The sequence below is a fragment of the Marmota flaviventris genome, chromosome 20 (genome assembly GCF_047511675.1).
Source record: "Marmota flaviventris isolate mMarFla1 chromosome 20, mMarFla1.hap1, whole genome shotgun sequence".
NCBI classification, from domain to species: domain Eukaryota; kingdom Metazoa; phylum Chordata; class Mammalia; order Rodentia; family Sciuridae; genus Marmota; species Marmota flaviventris.
The window spans coordinates 13,530,640-13,550,978 of NC_092517.1; the positions used below are offsets into that span (position 1 = coordinate 13,530,640).

Consider the following 20,339-nt stretch of genomic DNA (forward strand, 5'->3'; position numbering starts at 1 on the left):
CACACACATGAGCTCCCTAAAAAAAACATCTGTCGCAGGCCCTCTAAGGAAGACAAAGTCTTTGTAAGACTCAATGTGGTTTCAGGAAATATTTTATCCAAAGCCATTTCAATGGTTGATTTCCATGTCATGATGAGAAATTCAGAAATGGTGAGAAAGCTCAAATAAAGAGAAAGACGACAGCCACCTCTACATATCTCTTTACCTATTGCCATTATGTTCTCAGCCAGCTATCTTCAGGATCGTGACAGTGAAACATGGAACCCTTCAGGGTTTGGACCATACATCCCACTCTCTAATCCCATTTTTAGTGTTAGTCAGCTTTTTAGCACTGTGACCAAAAGACCTGACAAGAGCAACTTAGAGGAAGAAAAGTTTATTTTAGTTCAGGGATTCAGAGGTTCAGTCCATGGTTAGCAGACCCCTTAGCTCTAGGCCCAATATGAGGTAAAACATTATGGCCGAAGGGCTTGGGGGAGGACAATTACTCAGGACAAGGGAACCAGAAAGCAGAGAGCTCCACTCACCAAGGACAAAATATAAACTCCCAAGGCACACCCCCAGTGACCTACCTCCTCTAGTCACACCCTGACTGCCTACAGTTACTGCCCAGTTAATCCAAGTCAGTGGATTAGTCCACATTGATTAGGTGACACCTTTCATCATCCAATCATTTCACTTTAAAAATTCTTGCATCTCCTTACACATGAGCTTTTGAGGGACCCCTCATATCTAAATCGTAACATTTGGGAAAATGGGATTCTCTAAGTCATAAGCCTAAAGTCCTAGCTTGGGGTCTTCCCAAAGCTGGAGGAGGTGAGTGAGGAGGAGCCAGAGGATAAAGACAAGAGCAGCAGATCAGCTTCAGGAGTGGAGGGAGCAAGATCAGAGGCATTTATTTCATATTGCATTAGGAAAAAACATATGTATACTATGGACTAGGATACAAAGTCACCCTAGTGTTTATGGGAAAAGTGACTAGAAAGGGTCTTTTGTTCACCTTCCCATACCATCCCTGGATTGTTCACCCTCTGACCTGCTTAAGGACCTGTCCCAGGGAGGAGGGATCAGAGGGTTTGCATATAAGAAGGGCAGCAAATATAGAATTTAAATTCTGGACTGTGTATTGTGAGTTGAGTAGTTTTTATTTCATTACTCTATTAAGATTTGGTGCCATTTGGACAACTCATTTGCTTCAATTGTTGGGGAATTTCAAAAAGTGAAGTCCAGGGCTGGGACTGTAGCTCAGTGGCAGAGCGCTTGCCTGGCACATGGGAGGCACTAGGTTCGATCCTCAGCACCCCATAAAAATAAACAAATAAAATAAAGGCATGCTGTCCATCTACAACTACAAAAAAAAAAAAAAAAAAAAAAATCCTGGGGTCTTAACAAAGGTTTGGACTTCACTTCTTTTAAAAAGAAAAAAAAAATTGTAGTTGTAGATGGACAGCATGCCTTTATTTTATTTGTTTATTTTTATGCGTGCTGGGGATCAAACCCAGTGCTTCCCATGTGCCAGTTAAGCTCTCTGACACTGAGCTATAGCCCCAGCCCAAGACCTCAACATTCTTAACTGCAAAAGTGAGAAGAGGCTTCCAGACCAGACCACTGTCGGAAAAGATCATACTTCTTAAGAAAAAAAAATAAAAGTGAAAAACAACAACAACAACAATGATTTCCCACACACTTTGGAACTATCTGGGTCTTCCATGTTCCCAGGTTGGGCTTCTCCATCTGGGAAGATCTCTTGGCCACCTTTGGCCTGGAGTTAGGGAGGTGTGGGGACCACCCCTGGTCTCAGCCTGGGGACAGGGTCTTAGTACAAGCAAGAGGCTCAGGGGAATCAGCCAGACAGGGACATTTCAAGGAAGAGGAAGGGCTGTGGTTTCCTTCTGTCCCTGTTAGGAGAGCTACTGCATTTGGCACTACAGTTTATAGCAGGTTTGTGCCAGTACAGATGTGACCCAAATGACAAGATGAACAAAGTCAGACTTACTGAGAAAACCTCTTCTTTTAGGGAATGACAATCCACGTGCTGAGAAGGGGAATGTTTTTCAGACTTCTTGAAATATAACTGGCAAATAAAATGTGTATGTATTTAAGGTGTGCAGGTTGATGTTTTGATATCTGTATGCACTTTGAATAAATCAAACTAGGTATGTATCACCTCCCCCACAGTTGCCTCTTTTCTTATAGTGAGAATATCTAACATCTACACACTTGGCAAATGTCAATTATGCAATCCAGAACTAACTTAGCTACAGTCTCTGGCTCCCAGAACTTACTGATTGTGCATGACCCTTTGACCAACATCTCCCCATTTTCCCCAACCCCCACCCCCTGGAAGCCAACATTCTATTCTGGGTTTCTATAAAGATGACTGTTTTAGATTTAATGTATGAATGAGATCAGGCAGTATCTGACTTTCTATGCCTAGCTTATTTCACTTAACCTAATGTCCTCCAGATTGATCCATGTGGTCACTCAATGGCGTTGCTATCTTTTTTTAAGTTGGAATAATATTCCATTGTGTGTGTGTGCACGTGCACACCTATTTTTCTTCCTCTCTTCATCTTTTGACAGATATTTAGATTGTTTCCATATCTTGGCAGTTGTGAATCAGGCTGCAATAAAAATGGGCGTGTGGATGTACAGATCTCTCTTTTTTAAAAAAATTTCAATTCCTTTGGAGATAGAAAATATAGATATTCATCCAGAAGTGGGATTGCTTCATTGTGTCTTCTGTTTTTAATATTTTGAGGAACCTCATACTGTTTTCTATAATGGCTGTGCCAATTTATATTCCCACCCACAGTGTCTAAGGGTTCAGGAGAGTGAGTTATTGAGCTAATGAGTTGGGAGCCTTACAGTCCAGTTGGAGCAGCCAAGAGAACCCAATGGTTCCCAAACTTGTCTCACATTGGAATCTCCTGGAGAGCTTCCCAAAGTACTGATGCCTGTGATCAACCCTCAGAGATTGAGGCTAACTTGGCCTGGAGTTGAGCCTGGGTTTAGAGGTAACTGAAGTTCCCCCAAGGGATTCCAATGTGCAGAGAAATTTGAGGACCATGGGTGTAGCCCCCTTGTCCTGCACCAGAAGCACTGGCTTCCCCAGAGAGGTTGGCAGGACTATGAAATGTCAGGCTTATCTCAGACTTGTGGAATCAAAATGTGCATTGGAACTAGATCCCAGGTTGATCTTTTTGTTAATCAGAGAGTCTGATTCACTGAAGAAGGGCTGTGCTCCATACATACCCAGACCAGGCCATGTCTCCTTAGTAAGGTACAGCCTCATGGCACCCTGTTTTTATCCTCCTGACACTGTCTGCCCTTGTAATTTTTGTAAGTTATTTGAGGAAAAAAGCCTGAGACCCCAACATATCTAGAAAAAAAAAATTTCTTTGCATGGCATTAAAGTGCATTTGGTTAAATTAAAATGTAGATTTCAAAATGCAGATACTCTGTTCACACTCAAACTCAAGTACTTTAGTTTGAACCCTGGGAACCTCAATGAATTAGGGAAAACAGCTCTGTACTAGTTCTTCCCAGGCTTTCCTGGTTTCAGTGCTAAGTTCTCCGTGTGAGATGCTACACAGACTTGGCAAAACCAGGACAGTCAGGTACCCTCCAGGTGACTCGTATGCAAGTTGGGGATACTAATAATAATAATATCACTGTTCTCAAACTTCTGTTGCATATCAAAATCACCTGGAGGTCTTGAACAGAGATGGCTGGGCTCCACCGCAGTGAATGATTTCCTAGGTCTAGGGTGACACCTAGGATTCTGCAATGCTCTCAGGCTCCCAGGTACTGCTGGTGTTGCTACAGCGGCTGCTGGGGGACCACACCTTGGGTTCCAAGGCTGCACACCCACCTCAAATATAGCATGTGCGTGAGCTTAGGCTTAGCACGAAGCCTGGAAAACCACAAATCCTAGTTCCGTGGTGCCCTAGTATCTGCAGGGGAGTGTTCCAGGACCGATTAGACACCAAAATCTGCAGAGGCTCAAGTCCCTTTCATAAAATGGCTTAGTATTGGGGCTGGGGTTGTGGCTCAGTGGTAGAGCACTTGCCTAGCACGTGCAAGGCCCTGGGTTTGATCCTCAGCACCACATAAAAATAAATAAGTGAAATAAAGGTATTATGCCCAACTACAACTAAAAAATAAATATTTAAAAAAATGGTTTAGTACTTGCACATGACCTTCGCACATTCTCCCATACACTTTAAATCATTTCTAGATGACTTACTGAACTTAATACAATGTAAATGCTACCTAATAAGTTGTTACACTGTATCATTTAAGGAATAGGACAAAGGGGGAAAAAGTCTGCCCATGTTCAGTACAGACAAATTTTTTTTTTTTTTTGTAATATTTTTGATCCAAGGTAGGTTGAATGTGTGGTTGTGGAAACTGCCGGGGTGGAGAGCTGATTATACTTGTTTTACAGTTGCTATTTCTTTTTATTATGGAAAAGATGGGACTTAAGTTGGTCCCTAAAGGATCATAGGTTTGCGGCACTGTGAGGTTTATGTAAGCCAGAGCAAAAGGCTGGTGTTTGCACTGAAGACTTTAAGAGACCCAGATGATTAGAGAGAGAATCCAGATAGAATCAGGAGATATCATGGAAATAGAAATAGATAAATTTGGACAGGTGAGGTGCACTCTATCAGAGGATCCTAATGACATTTAATCCCCATGATCCTACCACTTTAAAAGTGATCCAGCCCAGCTTCCAAATGAAATGAACACTAGTATCTTTAATATAGACAAACTATTAACAGGAATCAAACCAGAAATGGCTCATTTCTGGTTATTTTGGTGTTGTTCTAATTTTTATAATTTCTAGGAAGGAACTTTCAACATGTAGTCCCCTAAGCCACTGTCCAAGGAACACTCCTAACTTTGCCCCTGTTCCTTGCATCCCCAGGACTCACCCATCTGATTTAAGTCCTCTGACATGATTCAGTTTGGTGACATCAGATGAACCCACATCCTATCTACAAGAGTCTCCCAAAAAACTGTCAGAACATTTCTTTTTCTGCCTCTCAGGAGAAAGGACAGAGTAGGTGCTACATTCCAAGACCACTTTTTTTTTGGGGGGGGGGGGCGGGGCAGGGGGTTAAGCTACTAAGTATTGAACCCAGAGGCATTTAACCACGGAGCTATATTCCTAGTCCTTTTGATTTTTTTTAAGTTTTTTTTTTTTTTTTTTTTAACTCTGAGACAGGGTCTCGCTGATTTGTTTAGGGCCTTGCTAAGTTGCTGAGGCTGGCCTTGAACTTGTGATCCTCCTCCCTCAGCCTCCCCAGTCACTAGGATTAAAGGTGTACATCACCACACTCAAGAATTAATGGTTCCTTTTAATCTCATCTCAGTCAACTACTGGGAGATGCTGGGGGGGCCCCCGTGTCTGCTCTCTGGCAAGAAACATAGAGTCCACATCAGAGAAAGCCACTAACAGAGGGTCTTGCTTGGAATACTACTTCTGGCTGATTTTTTTCCCTTCCTCAATAAATAAGATCATCATTTTTCTCTTCACTGAACACAGTTGGGCCTGTCTAACTCTTGGATAAATGGCATGCAATGAATAGATGACTATTTATTGTGTTAAACAACCCCAAACTAGCTGCAAGTGTGGCTTGATGGCCCAATCTATTTCTCCTTGTAAGGCCATTTATTTTTCTCTCCTACAGACTTCTATTGGCATGGAAGCTGTCCCATTAGCAGGATGTATGCTAGGACCAACTTTCTGCTTCCTATACCCACATTTAGTTTAAGGATCTGGCCCAAATAGGCTGGATCTCCTGACTGTCACTTGCCTGACTCCATTGAGATTTCTTGGTATTTGGGGGATTTGCATATTGATTTTATTCAGGTGGATGAGTAGTACATCACTACTGGAACAAAGGCTAGAGACAGCTTTGTTAATGAAGTAATTGCAAATTACAGAAAGTGTGTAAGCCTTTTTCTTTTTCTTTCATAAAAATCTAGCTAGAGATGCAAAACTTATATACAGGGGGAAAAATAGTAAAATATTGTCTAACTGGAGTGTGCAGTTAGAAAACTACTTCCTCTGAAGTTCCCTAGAAAACTAAACTGGGGCTGGGGTTATGGCTCAGTGGTAGAACGCTTGCCCCAGTACGTATGAGGCACTGAGTTCGACCCTCACCACCACATAAAAATAAATTAATAAAATAAAGGTATTGTGTCTATCCACAACTAAAAAAAATTATTTAAAAAATATAAAGCTGGGGTGGGGAGGAGGCTTTGAGAACATCAAGTTCAAGGTCTCTCAAACCATTTTTCACAAGCAGTAACAACAGCAACAATAAATACCAAGTGCATAATAAGTATGTGCTAAGTCCTTTCCTTCATGTAACCTTCAAAGGAAGGCTGGGTTCCTGTCACCCTCATGACACAGTGAGAACACAGAGAATCACCAAGTCTAGTCACTGGCTCAGCCAGAGCAGAAACCCTGAGCAGCCTGGTACCAGAGCCTAGGTCTGCCCACTTGAAACAGCTGCCTGCTCTCCACCTCTCTCCTTGCTTCTAGAAGCACAGGCTGGCACTCCAAAGGTTGGGAAGCCATTGCTCAGCTAGTGCTGCCACTTTTATTTGCTGGTGTAATCCTCCTTCCCATCTGCAACCAGGAACCACTTTGTAACATCTCACAAACTAAGCATCCTGCCAGGGAGAAAAAGAAACACTTTTACACTGTTGGTGGGATTGTAAATGAGTACAACTGCTATGGACATTAGTATGGAGGTTCCTCAAAAGACTAGGCATGCAACCACCACAGGACCCAGCTCTGCCACTCCTCAGTATTTATCTTGAAGAATTAAAGTCATCGGACAACAGTGATGCACGCACACACCCATGTTTATAGCAGCACAATTCACAACAGCCAAACTGTAGGACCAGCCTAGACATCCATCAATGAATGAATGGTTAAAGAAAATGTGATATAGATATACCACAGAATTTTAGTCATCCATAACAAAAAATAAAAGTATATCATTTGCAGGAAAATGGATTGAACTTGACAACATTATGTTAAGTGAAATAAGCCAAACTCAGAAGGTCAAGGGTCATATGCTTTCTCTCCTATGCAGAAGCTAGAGAAGAAATAGGAAAAGGAAGTTGAGGAGAATCTCGTGAAACTCAAAGGGAAATCAGTGGAGGAAAGGACCAAGGGGAGAGAAAAGGGGAAATACCGGGGAATGATGTTAGCCAAATTATATTGTGAGATTGTGTGCCTGTACGGCCATGTAACAACAAATCCCCACATGATGTACAACAGTCATGCTCCAATAAAAATATGGAAAAACATCATAAAATTGCATACTAAAAATAATAGATAAGTCAATGGATTAGAGATGAGCATCCCTGCAGAATAGAATTAGGCAACTCCGAACCAGGCCAGTTTTCTCATTTTTATGAAGTTCTAGTTTGGGCCAAGATGTGCCTTGCCTTCAGTTGCAGAGCTAATAAATGCCAGTGCCGGCCCTGGAGGCTGGTGCCCTGCATCACGGGCTGAGGGCCTGCAGTACCACTCTCCTTGCTTCACTCTTGTTCAATCAAACCCTGAGGCAGCGGAGGGCAGCAATCCAGGCCAAGCATCAGGACCGATCCCCTCCGAGGAGGACGGCTCAGTGCCTCCTCTTAGAACAACAACTGTGCTCAGGCAAGCCAGGGGCTGGGCCGCACAAAATGCTTCCAGGTCTCTTCTGTTATGAAGCCCTATTTGTAAATGAGGTAATTCCCAAAGTAACTTTGGAATCTCTCAAGGATTAAGTGTAGAAAGATCTATGCATTTCAATGAGTAGAATTCAAGGTGCCAGGAAGAAGAGGTGGAAGCTCATAACACTAGATTCCAAAGGCTTTAGAAAACCAGACTCTTGTATTTTCACTGTGGATGGACACAATGCCTTTATTTTATTTATTTTTATGTGGTACCTCACCCATTCTAGGCAAGTGCTCTACCATGGGCCACAACCCCAGCCCTTAGGGAGTAAAATTCTGCCTATGACTGGAGGCTCCCCCACTCAGGGCAATGAGGAGTTAGTGGATTGTTTTTTGTTTTTGTTTTTTTGTTTGTTTGTTTGTTTGTTTGTACTGGAGATGAACTCCAGGAGTACTCTACACTGAGCCATATCCACAGCCCCTTTTTATTTTTTATTTTGAGACAGGGCCTCACTATGTTGCTTCGGGCCTCACTAAATTGCTGAGGCTGGCCTCAAACTTGTGATCCTTCTGCCTCAGCCTCCAGAGTTGCTAGGATTACAGGTGTGCACCTGTAATTATTAGTTATTAATTCTCATGTTTAATGTGGATCTATTATTGAGACAAGCATGAACACACTCCATTCCAAACACGTGCAGTCTGGCTCTTGCTCCCTAAAGCCTGAATGTGCACAACAGAAGAGCGCAGCATGATACATAGCACAATCAGCAGGTATCCAGTAGGGGTGTCCAGATTGGCATTATCATGGGGAGTCTTAGGGTGCAGAAAAGAAGTAATGTGAAGGGTAACAGTTCTTACATCTCTCTCTGGATTCTAGCACTGACCATAAGGAAGGCTTCATGAATTTCACAGCTTGCTTTTTATCCCTTTCAAAGCAAACCCAATAAAGTAGTGTTGCAAAGAGCATGCTCAGATCGCCATACCCTGCCCACTGCACCTTTTTGCTACTGTTTGTCCCTTGGCTGTTCTCTGCCCTCTGCTGGGCATCTTCTGGTCTCCTCTTCTGCCTGTTCATTTGCATAGACCAAATCCAAAGTCACGTCAAGAAGCCTCCCTGATCCTCCCTGTATGGATTTATTGACACCTTTCTCTGCACTTCTGAAGTCTATGTGCAAACTAATAGTGGTTACCATTTCTCGTGCCTAATATGATCTGGTATTTCATGTATATTATCTCTATGCCCACTGGATAGGTAAAGAAACTGAGGCTCAGTTTTTCCAATACTATGCAACCAATAAGCTACATGCAACCCAAAAGCTAGATTTGCATTCTGGTATTTCAGACTTTGAAGCCTGTAGCTTGCAAGAGGAGAAGCCTCCCTTCCTCCTCCTCAGGGCTTCCAAAACCAGGTGACAAGTATGTTTCCCTCTTCGCTTCCCCCTAGACTGTGAGTTGCTCTAGGGCACCCCTGAAACTTATGTTATATCTCCTGCACCTGGTACACAGTAGATGCTCAATAAATGGCAGGACCTCCCCTCCTGTGGAGAGTTAGGTAACTTTTTTCAGAGGGCAGTAACACCTTAACCCATTACTTCTCCAATTTTAAAATGCAAAAATATCTGGGAAGTCGTTTAAAACACAGTTTGTGATGCAAAGGAGATGGGGCAGCACATGCAGGTCTACCATTTTTTAGCAAGCTCCTGGGTGAGGCTGCTTGTTTAAGATCCCCATTCAGGTCCAAACCTAGCAGCAGCAGCAGCAGCAGCCAAACGCACTTTGATCAAACCTGTGGTGTGCATTGTTCTCCTTCCAAAGGAGATTTTTATGGTAAATGCTCAGGAGATTTTTCAGTGTGTTAACAAAATACTTAAGGTTTGCTCTAAGCCATAAACATTTGGCAGCATGTATACTTAGGCCTGTAGCTCTGGTTTAATCAGTTATGTTGATAAATCAGAAGTAAATGGGGAAGAGGAGGCACTGAGTGGGAAGATGTCATTCCGGTGACAAGTGGATCAAGGAGTGGGCGGGTGGGTGAGCAGCAGATGGTCACTCACAGCACAGCCTTTCCAGCCAGGCTTGGTGTTCGGGGACTGTCCCGGAGCCTGGGAATGAGCACCAGTTGCAATTTTCTTGGGAAGAGCCCCACCCTTCACACTTGCCTGCCCTGTGGTCCCGTTCCCAGCTGGTCTTCCCTCTCCCTGGTAAACAGTTAGTGATGGCTTATTGATCTGGTGTCCTCTGCACCCCGTTCAGTCCTTTTGCTGGCATGCCAAGACTTTCAGAGGTCAAGCATCCCCAGTCCAAGATGTCTGGGAGGAAAACACACCCTCTTTTCTCTCTCCTTTTCCAGATGTCCCTGGGCCAGCAGCAGGCGGCACGAAGCGTGACTTGTCTGAGATGTAAGGGGATGTGCTCAGGCTTCGAGCCCCATTCATGGAGGTAACAGATTTTGTTGGGGGGCCCTGCCTGCCTTCACTTCTTGGCTGTCCTTTCTGGTGGTTCTCTGCTGGGACGGCTTAGGGTGCACTGTTTGTTGGGGAGGGATGGCTGGGGAGGGAAGGCTCTCCTGCCCGTCCCAATTCAGGAACAAGAAAAAAGCCTTGGGGAACAAAGATCTGAAGGGGGAGCTTAGTGCTTCTTAAACTGTTTCAAGGGGTGAGGCCACCGAGCCCAGCCCAGCAAGGATTGATCTGGGAAGATGGGGCCAGGGAAGACTTAGGGGGTAGGGCTGCCTGCCCTGGGGCTTGGTGGAGGGGATTAATCTCACTGACTCCACTACACCATCATTCCGGTTGGTAAGTTTGGGTCTATGAGTGCCCCCCTCCAGGAAGTAAAAGCCATTCTGCCCACAGAACTTCAAAACCAGGACCTGGTATTCACATGTGTGCAGGAGGACCCACAGGATCCAGCTGGGTTTGCAGAGTTTTTTCTTTCTTTTCACCAAAGACTCTTGACAACACGGGTGAGGCTGCCATATTGCAGAAGGCCCCAGTGGTATTCATTTCAGAATCTATAGGGATGGAGTTGTGCAGGGCACAGCCTGTGTGACCGCCTGCAGCCCTGAGAGAGGGAGGCTAAGCTCTCTGAAAGACTGGAGCAAGCAAGGAGCTTCTGTGATCAAAGCCATTGTGTCACCTTGGACACTGGGTGGAGGATTTGCAAGGTGTTTCCTCAAAGAGGCTGTTGAGATGAGCTGAGTGAAATCTTCCCAGTTGAAATAACCCTGAGCGGCAGATGTTATTCTCTCCATTTGGCAGATCAGGATCCTGTGGGGGGGGGATGGGGAGACGGGAACTAAATGGCAGGATTTGAATTCAGGTCTTCAATATGGTGGACTGGGAGCTTTCAAACCAGGAGGCCATCTGTGGACTGCATTCCTGGAGAGCCCTCTAGGTCTTCTGATGGAAAAGATCTTCAAGGTCATCTCATCCTGGCTCACATTCCTTGAAAAATTTCCTCCTACAACTAAAACATCCCAGGAGGGACAGAGCCCTGCATTTCCATTTTGGCCATTTGGGCTCTTCCTGATCTTGAGAAAAAATCAGCTTACATATCATTTCAACACTACTGGTACCAAAGCTTCTTTCCTCAGGGTCTCTGACAAGGTTCAGTTCTTTTCAGCTCCGTGAAGAAGGATAGGAAGTCTCTTTGTACAGTTCTTGGAATAGATGGAGAATGTTCCCCAAATTACAGCCAGAAAGTGAATTGAATCCTGCCTTCCCTCATCTCAGGGATTCGTCCTGAGCGGCCTGTTACCTACCATCTAAAAACAGTCTTTTAATGCATTTCATCGGCTCTTCCAATGGTTTATGCAAGGAGAATAGTTCTTGACTCTGTTCCTCATGGCTGGAAGAAGTCTATTGTTTAAATCTGTGGCCTCTTTATCCTGGAAACGATTCGGACATCAAGTGAATCTGTCTTTGAAACATACGGATAGCACCTTGTGGGTCTTGAATATCAAGATGGTCTATTGGTTGCTACCACCTTAGTAGGCACCTGAATTCCACCCATATTGAAGTAGTGATATCATACAACCTTAATTGGGAGACGCTGTCAAACATTTTCATGTTGTCAGTTATCTGAAAGACATTTCAATAGCTCAGGTTGCAGTCAGCCTGGTTAGAAGGGAAGCCTCTTGGCTGGTCATCACAGGATGGATTCAATGCCAGGTGGTGAGTGAAAATTGCAGAATTCGAACGCTACCGAGGTTCTTTGGGGATGTGTCTGTGTCCCTTACAGTCTGGGTGGCTGCAAAGACCAAGAGTGGGGGTGGGAGGAGTGTCTTCCTCATCGATAAAATCCCAGCAACCTGCCTGGTAACGTGAAGAGCATGAGGAAAAGGATAAATAAGGTGGACACAGTCTCAAAGAATGTCTCAGATTTGTTAACATTTTCCACTTGAAACAGTTTTGCATCTTGGTATTATACCTTAACCAAAACAGCAAAGGGCAGTTTCCTCTTCCAGTTTCATGGAGGGAAGATGTGGGGAGGAAAAGAGGGTCACAGAGGACATGGAGGACTTGGTATCCAGGCTTCTCCATGTCCCTCCACCCTGGGCTTTCCTTTACCCCCTTTTTCCTCCTCCTATCCCTCCCAATTCCGTTGCTTTCACTGTCACATGTAAAGCTCTAGTGCTAGCCATCACCTGCACTCTTAGAGAATTAGTCTCTGCCCAGCTCCTCCAAGGGAGAGGGAAGAGTATAATATGGATCATGAATAAAATTTCCCTGCTGGAAATGGTCACACACACCTGTAATCCCAGTGGCTCGGGAGGCTGAAGCAGGAGGATCCCAAGTTCAAGGCCAGCTTCAGCAACTTAGCGAGGCCCTAAACAACTTAGTGAGACCCTGTCTCAAAATAAAAAGGATTGGGGATGTGGCTCAGTGGTAAAGTACCTCTGGCTTAAATCCTCAGTACCAAAAAAACCAACCAAACATACAAAAAGAAAAAAAAACAAAAAACAAACCAACATTCCCTATTCTGTACAACAAGCAAACCCTTCTTAAGAGACCCAAAAGGAAAGACTTGTCTTGTTTGTCGTGCAGCACCCTTAGGGTCATTTCCCTTTTGTACTGCTGGAAGGAAGCCTTGAAATGGATGGTTTTAGCATTTCTCACATTGCAGCCTGCTGAATGTGAACTTGGGCTGCAAGCTTCTCAAACAGCATCAAAAATGCCACCCTGCATAGTGGTATATTAAAGACAGGGAGCAGTAGCCTTTCACAAAGAAAGATGTTTGACCTTCTCTAACCCACACTTCTCCAAGCTCATAACCACCTAGCACTGAGCCCTTATCCAGGTGCAACCCAGTCACACCCGGGAGAGCTGGCTGGGGCCAGCAAAACTATCCCAGGTCTCATGCAACTCGGTCATAGCCCAACCCCATCCTACTTTCAGTTTTTTCCATATACTTTTTTCTTCCTTTCTGTCCTCAAACTCCTTAAAGATTGCAATTAAATAAAGCCTTCCCAACCCTAGCCCTATTGCCAATTTAAGCCTGATAATTCCTTGTCGTTGGAGATCATGCTACGTACTGTAGGAGGTTTTGCAGCATCTAGGGCTCCTGCCTGCTAGATGAAAATAGCACCCTTTGTTCCTCATTATGACGGTCACAAATGTCTCCAGCCATGGCTACATGGCGCCTGGGGAACAGAACTGATCTTGGTTGGGGAACTACTGATGTGGACCATCCAAGCAAGCAAGCAAGCCTCCATCAGCCCCACAATTGGAATTTGTGATATATGACCAAAAGTATTAATTTGCTGGGTATAAAAAAGGAGAGCCCCAGGGGCTGGTTTGCTGTGACCCAACTGCAGCAAAGCTCCCACAGCTGGTCTTGACATTGCTCGCTTTGCTTAACAAGCTGTTAAATCTCATGCTTTTTTTTTTTTTTTTAAATCAGAACATCTGAGACACAGCACATTGAAGGGGAGCACCTTTGCCCTCACACTATGCAACTCTGGATTTCTCAACCTTTATACCGTGACACAAAGCAGCCACTCTTTCATTGTCAGAAAGAAGCATCAGACTTTCAAGGCAATTTGAACCTTCCCCAAGATGCCTTTTCTTCTCCCAGACTCCTGCCAAAGTCCTCCCAGTGAATAGAACATCAGTCTCCCAACTGGGGGAGTCTCTCAGCTCATCTCTCCGTTAGCCTCCTTTGCACACGTTGGTTGGTTGTTTTGATACTAAACATTGAACCCAGGGGTGCTTTACCATTGGGTCACAACCCCAGCCCTTTTTATTTTTTATTCTGAGATAGCGTCTTGCTAGGTTGCTGAGGGTTTCAGTAAATTCGAAGCTGAATCTAGCCTCCAACTTGAGGGTCTCCTGCCTCAGCCTCCCAAGCCACTGGGATCATAGATATCAGCCACCGTACCTGGCTGTCATCACATTTCTTAAAGAAAATTTCCATTGGAATCTCACTTCAGTGTGTATGCTGAAGAGTTTGAAAGTTGCTGGAAGTCTGGGGCTCATGAATAATAGGAGACCATTTTCAAAAGAAAAAATTTTTTATAGTTGTAGATGGATAGCATGTCTTTATTTGTTTTCATTTTTTTTTTTTTTAATGTGGTGCTAAGGATACAACACAGTACCTCACATGGGCTAGGCAAGCCACTGAGATACAGCCCCAGAGGAGGGGTTAAGAAACTTTCTTATAAAGGTTCAGATAGTAAATATTTTAGGCTTCGGGGGCCACGTGATCACAATTGTAACTACTCGAGTCTACCATTCCAACCCCAAATCAGCCTCAGGTCACATGCAAGTGAATGATCACAACTGCATTCCAATAAAACTGTATTTATACAAAGCAAGTTGTGGGCCAGATTCGGGACCAGGAATGCACAGACTTCAGCCTTACAGCATCTCAAATGAATGAATTAGCCTTTGCCATGGCAACCACCAGGAGGAAAAGGTGCTACTCTTTCTACCAGCAAATTTGGACTGCAAAGCTTCACAACATTCACACCCCACGTTCCCACAAACAGACTGACAGAGGGGTGTTTCCCAAACACAAATCCAAGTCCCAAAGGCCTTTCTGTCATGGCTTCTCTGCTGCTAGCCTTTTCCAGGTACTACTGTTAAGCTTGGCGCTTGCTTTCAAAAGGGTAGATGCTGTGCCAGGGGGAGACTCTGCTTCTCTTTCCCAGAGGTTGATGTCACTTGTCCCCACTCCCCAGGAAAATATGCAAGTCGTGCAAATGCAGTCAGGAGGACCACTGCCTAAGCTCCGACCTGGAAGACGATCGGAAAATCGGCCGCCTGCTGATGGACTCCAAGTACTCCACCCTCACTGCCCGGGTGAAAGGCGGGGACGGCATCCGGATTTACAAGAGGAACCGGATGATCATGACCAACCCCATCGCCACCGGGAAAGATCCCACTTTTGATACCATCACCTATGAGTGGGCTCCCCCTGGAGTCACCCAGAAACTGGTAAGACAGCTGTTTCCAATCAAATGGTGGTTGTCCTGCCCTTGTAAATAGGAGCTGTGTTGAGGGTTCCTGAATTTCAAAGATGAGGGGGCAAGAGGGCAAGGTGGCCAAATGGTAGGACCAGCTTTGGCTTCGACTCTGTTCCTACGCCATGTCATGTTGAAGTCAAGGCTGTCTGGGCCTCAGTTTTCCTCATCCGTGTAATAGGTAGAGGCATCCGTATGAACTCTGAAGGGCCTTCCAGCTGTAACCCAGGGGCACTCATTGTCCCATTTGGGGCTCTTTACTTCTGAACAGGAAATCTAAAAATTCTCTGAGTGCTTATCTCTATCTGTGAGGTGTTCACAGCACTGTGGCCTGAGATATGCCCTCCACAAGCAAGAAGTCGTCATCAGGTGGGAGCTTAGGAAATGACTCTCCGGGGGACTCAACCCGTAGTCCCCTTCAAGAACCAGAGCACCCAAGTGGTGCTTCTCAAGTGTCCGCATCCACATACATCATCTGGGGAGCTCATGAAAATACATCCAATAGGTTCAGGTCCCCTCCTGAGATTCTGCAGTCCTGACAAACTCCCAGGTGATGCTGAGGCTGCTGGTCCCCAGACCTCTCTGGGAACAGCAAGAGGCTAGATGATTTCTACAAAGGAATGAGATTCAAAAATGTTCACTAGGCTGGGTGGGGTGGTGCACGGCTGTGATTCCAGGGACTCAGGAAACTGAGGCAGGATTGCAAGTTCAAAGCCAGCCTCAGCAACTTAGTGAGACCCTGTCTCAAAATAAAAAAATAAAAAGGGCTGGGGATGTGGCTTAGTGGGTAAGTGCCCATGGGTTCAATTCTTGGTACTTAAAAAAAAACAAACAAAAAAAAAGACTCAACAATTTGAGAGATGTGAGAATCTGGCATTTTCTTAAATCTTTCTGGGAGGAAAAGAAGAGGCTTTGAAGTCCTGCATGTTCTATCCCTGCCTGCTTCTTCCATGGCTCCTCCACAGTGACTTCCTCTCTCCAGTTCTAGAACTTATTTTTCTCACTTGCTTTTCCCTCTGCTTGAAAAGTCCTTTCCCTGGTCTTTGAATGGCCAAGTTCTTCCCAAGTCAAGCAGGGGTCAAGCAGGCCTTCCCTAAATGCCCGATTTACAGTGGATGTGGCCCATTCTCAGGGCCAACTTCCTTAGAAGCTTATATTGTAAGCTGTAATGATCTTGTGCATCCCTCAGTGCTTCGTTTAGCCTCTATTCTCTACCCTGGAGTAAGGCAAAGTGCCTGAAGGCATGCATCCTGTTACACTAGGATATGCCCACACCTAACACAGTACAGGTGTATTAGCCAGCTTTCCATCACTACAACAAAATACCTGAGATGATTACGTTACAGAGAGAAAAGGTTAAATTTTGGCTCACAGTTTTGCAGATTTGAGTCCCTGATTGATTGACCTTGTTGATTTGGAGCCTGCAGATCATGGTGACAGTGTGGTAGCGCAAGACCACTCACCTCATGATCCAGAGAGAAAAGAGAGAGAGAGAGAAAAGAGACCAGGATCCCATAGTCCCTTCCAAGGCATGTCCCCAGTTACCTAAAGACCTCCCAATAGGCTCCTCCTCTTAAAGGTCCATGAGTCCAGAGAGCATGATTCTGGGGATGAAGCCTTTAATATAGGTCTTTGGGTGACATTCAAGGTATAAACCTCAGCAGCAGGGTACGTGGTAGGTGTATTGTTGGAAGGTCACCCTCCAGCCAGAGACACTCCAAGTGTGGTCTATAGACCAGAACCATTTCCCAAAGCCCCTTAGGATGGGTTCACAATGAAAACAGTACAGAAGTTAAGAATAAATGGTGGAAAGTGTTGAAAGCATCTTGACATCGAAGTGATCACAGGAAAACTCATCTCAGTGACCCCCATGGGGCCTCATGCAGCAGGAGCCACATTCTAATCACAAGCAGTGAGACCACACATCATCCTACAGTGAACAAAAAAACCAAACACGCCATGATCCTTCACCGAAAGGAGTTTGAAAAGCACAGTTCTGTCCCTCAGGGGAGGGTGGAGGAGTCTTCCTAGAGTGAAGAGAAGCTAAGTTGCTTTTTTTTTTTCTTTTAATATTTTTTTAGTTGTAGATGGACACAATACCTTTATTTTGTTTATTCTTATATGGTGCCAGGGACTGAACCCAGTGCCTCACACATGCTAGGCAAGCGCTCTACCAGTGGGCCACAACCCCAGCCCCTGCTTTTTTCTTTTTTTAACTGCACTCTTTGAAAAGCATGAAGCATGATTTAAAAGAATGCTTAAGCATTCATGAGCTCACCGTTCACCCCCCTGCAAGGTGGGAATTGTCCTACATGTGAGGAAGCAAAGAATAGATCATTGGCCTTTGCAAGTCTGTGGGGCTTAGGCAGGGGCTGATCCCCAAACCCAGAGGGTGGCATTGGAGCAATAGCAGAAGCAGGCCAGGCCAGGTGGTTCGGAACATGGGCCCACTCCTGCTCCCGGTCTAGGTGAGGTATCAAGTGGCTCTCCAACATGTCAGTGGAAACTAAGCAAGCAGCTCATAAAAGAGCTGGCTGTAGGTGTCAGGAACTGGCTGGTGAAAACCCCGAACACTTCGGCCCTGGTGTAATCAGGGCGAGGCGTGTTGAGGTGGTGATTAATGCCAGCTCATAAAACCACACGGCTATAAAGAGCCCCTCTGTGTGCCGGGCCTCTGCTCTGCCGGGGCAAGGCACATGCCTGAAACTGGCCAATTCTCCCTTCCTGCTGCGTCTTCCAACTTTTTTTCCCCCCCTAATTACCAAGTGATGGGGACAGATTATATTTTGGAAATGGAACAGAACCTTGCTGTCTGTCGGCCCTCCCAACCAGATGGCAGGCCAGAGAAATCCATCAGCCTCAGAAGCTGGAAACAATAAGCCTAACTGCTCTTGTTTATTGAGGATTTACTTTGTGCCAGTTTCTGTGCTAAGAGCCTTCTGCATACCACCTCATCTAATTTCCCAGCTCTGGTAGAAGGTACTGCCATGACCCTCATCTATGAGGTGGTAACAGAGGCTCAGGAGATAACTAGTCAAATGCCCCACCCATGATTTAAATGACACAGTCAGCCCTTGAGCTCCAGCCTCCCTGCCTCCCAAACTCAGGTGCTTCCTCATTGGACCATGAGGAGAGCTCACAGGTGAGGGGTGAGGCAGGAAGGAGCAAGTCCCTGGGTGAGCATTTTTAGGGAAGGTTTTCAAGAAAAGAAAGGAACTTGAGAGGGTCTGACAAGCTCACAGGATTTGGGGAGAGGCAAGAGGGAGAAGGTGAAGGTAGCCAGCCTCTACTGAACATTTGGCAAATGTACCTCATGACCAACCACCAATCCCCCTGTGCTGAGTATGATGCTATAGACCCATTTCACAGAGGAGCAAACAGAGGCTCGTGAGGAGCCGACGTCAGGGTGGCACTGATTTCACGCCTCTACTCCCATACCCGTGGCAGACATTCGTGGCCATTGAGAGCATGGTCCCCAGTGAGTCCTACCTAGCCTCGGGATCCTTCTTAACACCAGAGTTCCAGGTAGCCAGAATTGACTGGGGTTGACATGTGCCATGAAACCAGTGACCATCATTAGCTGACAACAGGAGAATCAGGCAGAACACCCAGACCCAGGACTGATGTGACCTACTGCCCAAACTGAAATATCGGGCCCCTTGTCACTTTCCTCTTTGCATTTTGATATGTCCCCTTACACAGAGAGATTCTGGACAACTCTCCACCCTAAATGTCCCAACCAGATTGCAGAGGACCAGATACCACATGTCCCTGGGAAAAATTTAAACTTGAAGCAATCTTTCCGACTGGTCTGAGAAAACACCTCTTGCTAAAGATTTTGGGCCCATGAGGTCAGCTTCCTAGAGATCCTCTTACAGTGTCAGAGCAGCATCAGGCAGCTACTGGGACCCAAAGCTCTGTCCCTAACATCCCCTTCCCAAGTCCATGCCAATCAGTAACTGCCTGAAGGGATGTATGGAGGGAGACCCTGAGATCCTCAGCTAGGATCCCTTAGCAATGTCTGCATGGGTGTGAATGGTACTGAGGGTAGGAGTCTCAGACCAGCCAGGCAGGGCCAGTGGCAGTTAGATGCGTGACCTTGACAAGGCAAAGACAAACAGCCAGCCCTCAGCTGGGGGTTTGAGCTGCACCAGGAACACTGGGCCCTGAGAAGGAAACCTCCCTTTCTTCGGGCCCCAGCCAGGAACCCATCTGCAGCTACAGACACCCAGGGCCAGCGCAGAGCTGTGAATAGACACTGTGAGTACAACATTCAAGAAATGGTTTGGCTGTCTGGGCCACTGCTCCAGGCTTCCTAACACAGTCTATTTATAAAGCTGAGCCTGGTGGGGTGTGTATCCTTAAAGGTCAGGAAAACAGACACATTCAGGAAATTGACAATCCTGGCCCAGGTGGCATAGCAGAGAAGGGCATGAGACCCAAGCTGCTGATTTCAAGACTGTCTCTGTCACATATTAGCTGTGTGGCTTTGGGAAGGTTACATACCCTTTCTGAGCTCCAGTTTCCCAAGGAGTAGCAATAGCTCTTCCTCCAAGGTTGTCCTGAGAATTAAATGGGTTAACATATGTAAAGCACTTGGGAAGTGCCTGAAACAGATTATGATCTACCACTGGATCCTTCCCTAGGCTGTGGATTTGAGTCAGCAGTGTTGCTGTTCTTTGTTGTGATAGATCCAGAGAAAAGGCCACTGGCTTCTTACAGTGCTCAGAACTCTAATGATCAGGCAGTTTACCCTGAACTTGGCAGATGGGGAAATTAAGGCCCAGAGGATTAGATACTTACTCAGTTTGACACAGAGAAAAGCAGAAGGACTTGACATGAACTCAGAGTTAATGACAACCTCACCCCCACCTCAGGGCTTTGTCCCCTGCCCTCGTTGTCTCCTGTGTCCTGGAAAAGTAATTGGGAGTACACAGATGCTCTTGGGACTGATTAACTGGTATACTGTGAGCCCTCAGGGCTAAGAGTGAGCAACCCTCCATCTGATTCCCACAGAGACCCAGAGCACCTGCCTCTCTGCTTCTAAGAATGTTCCTCTCCAGAATTCATTCATTAGGAAATCTGGCAAGTGCCAGGCTCTGGACTCATACCTGCCTCACTCCCAGATTCTTTCCCCCTTTGTATTGGTCAGCTTGCTGTTACTGTAACAGACACTTGAGATAATTAATTT

The 20,339-nt window shown here is 45.5% G+C and overlaps 1 protein-coding gene across 1 annotated transcript in view; it reads left to right on the forward strand.

Annotated features, from left to right (window-relative positions):
- Window positions 1-20,339, forward strand: part of Lmcd1 (LIM and cysteine rich domains 1) — a 60,289-nt gene that overhangs the window by 18,221 nt on the left and 21,729 nt on the right. Inside the window, exons 2-3 of the mRNA XM_027931970.3 lie at window positions 10,037-10,125; window positions 14,867-15,122. Of these exons, the coding sequence (XP_027787771.1) occupies window positions 10,037-10,125; window positions 14,867-15,122 (345 nt within the window). The remainder of the gene's footprint in view (window positions 1-10,036; window positions 10,126-14,866; window positions 15,123-20,339) is intronic.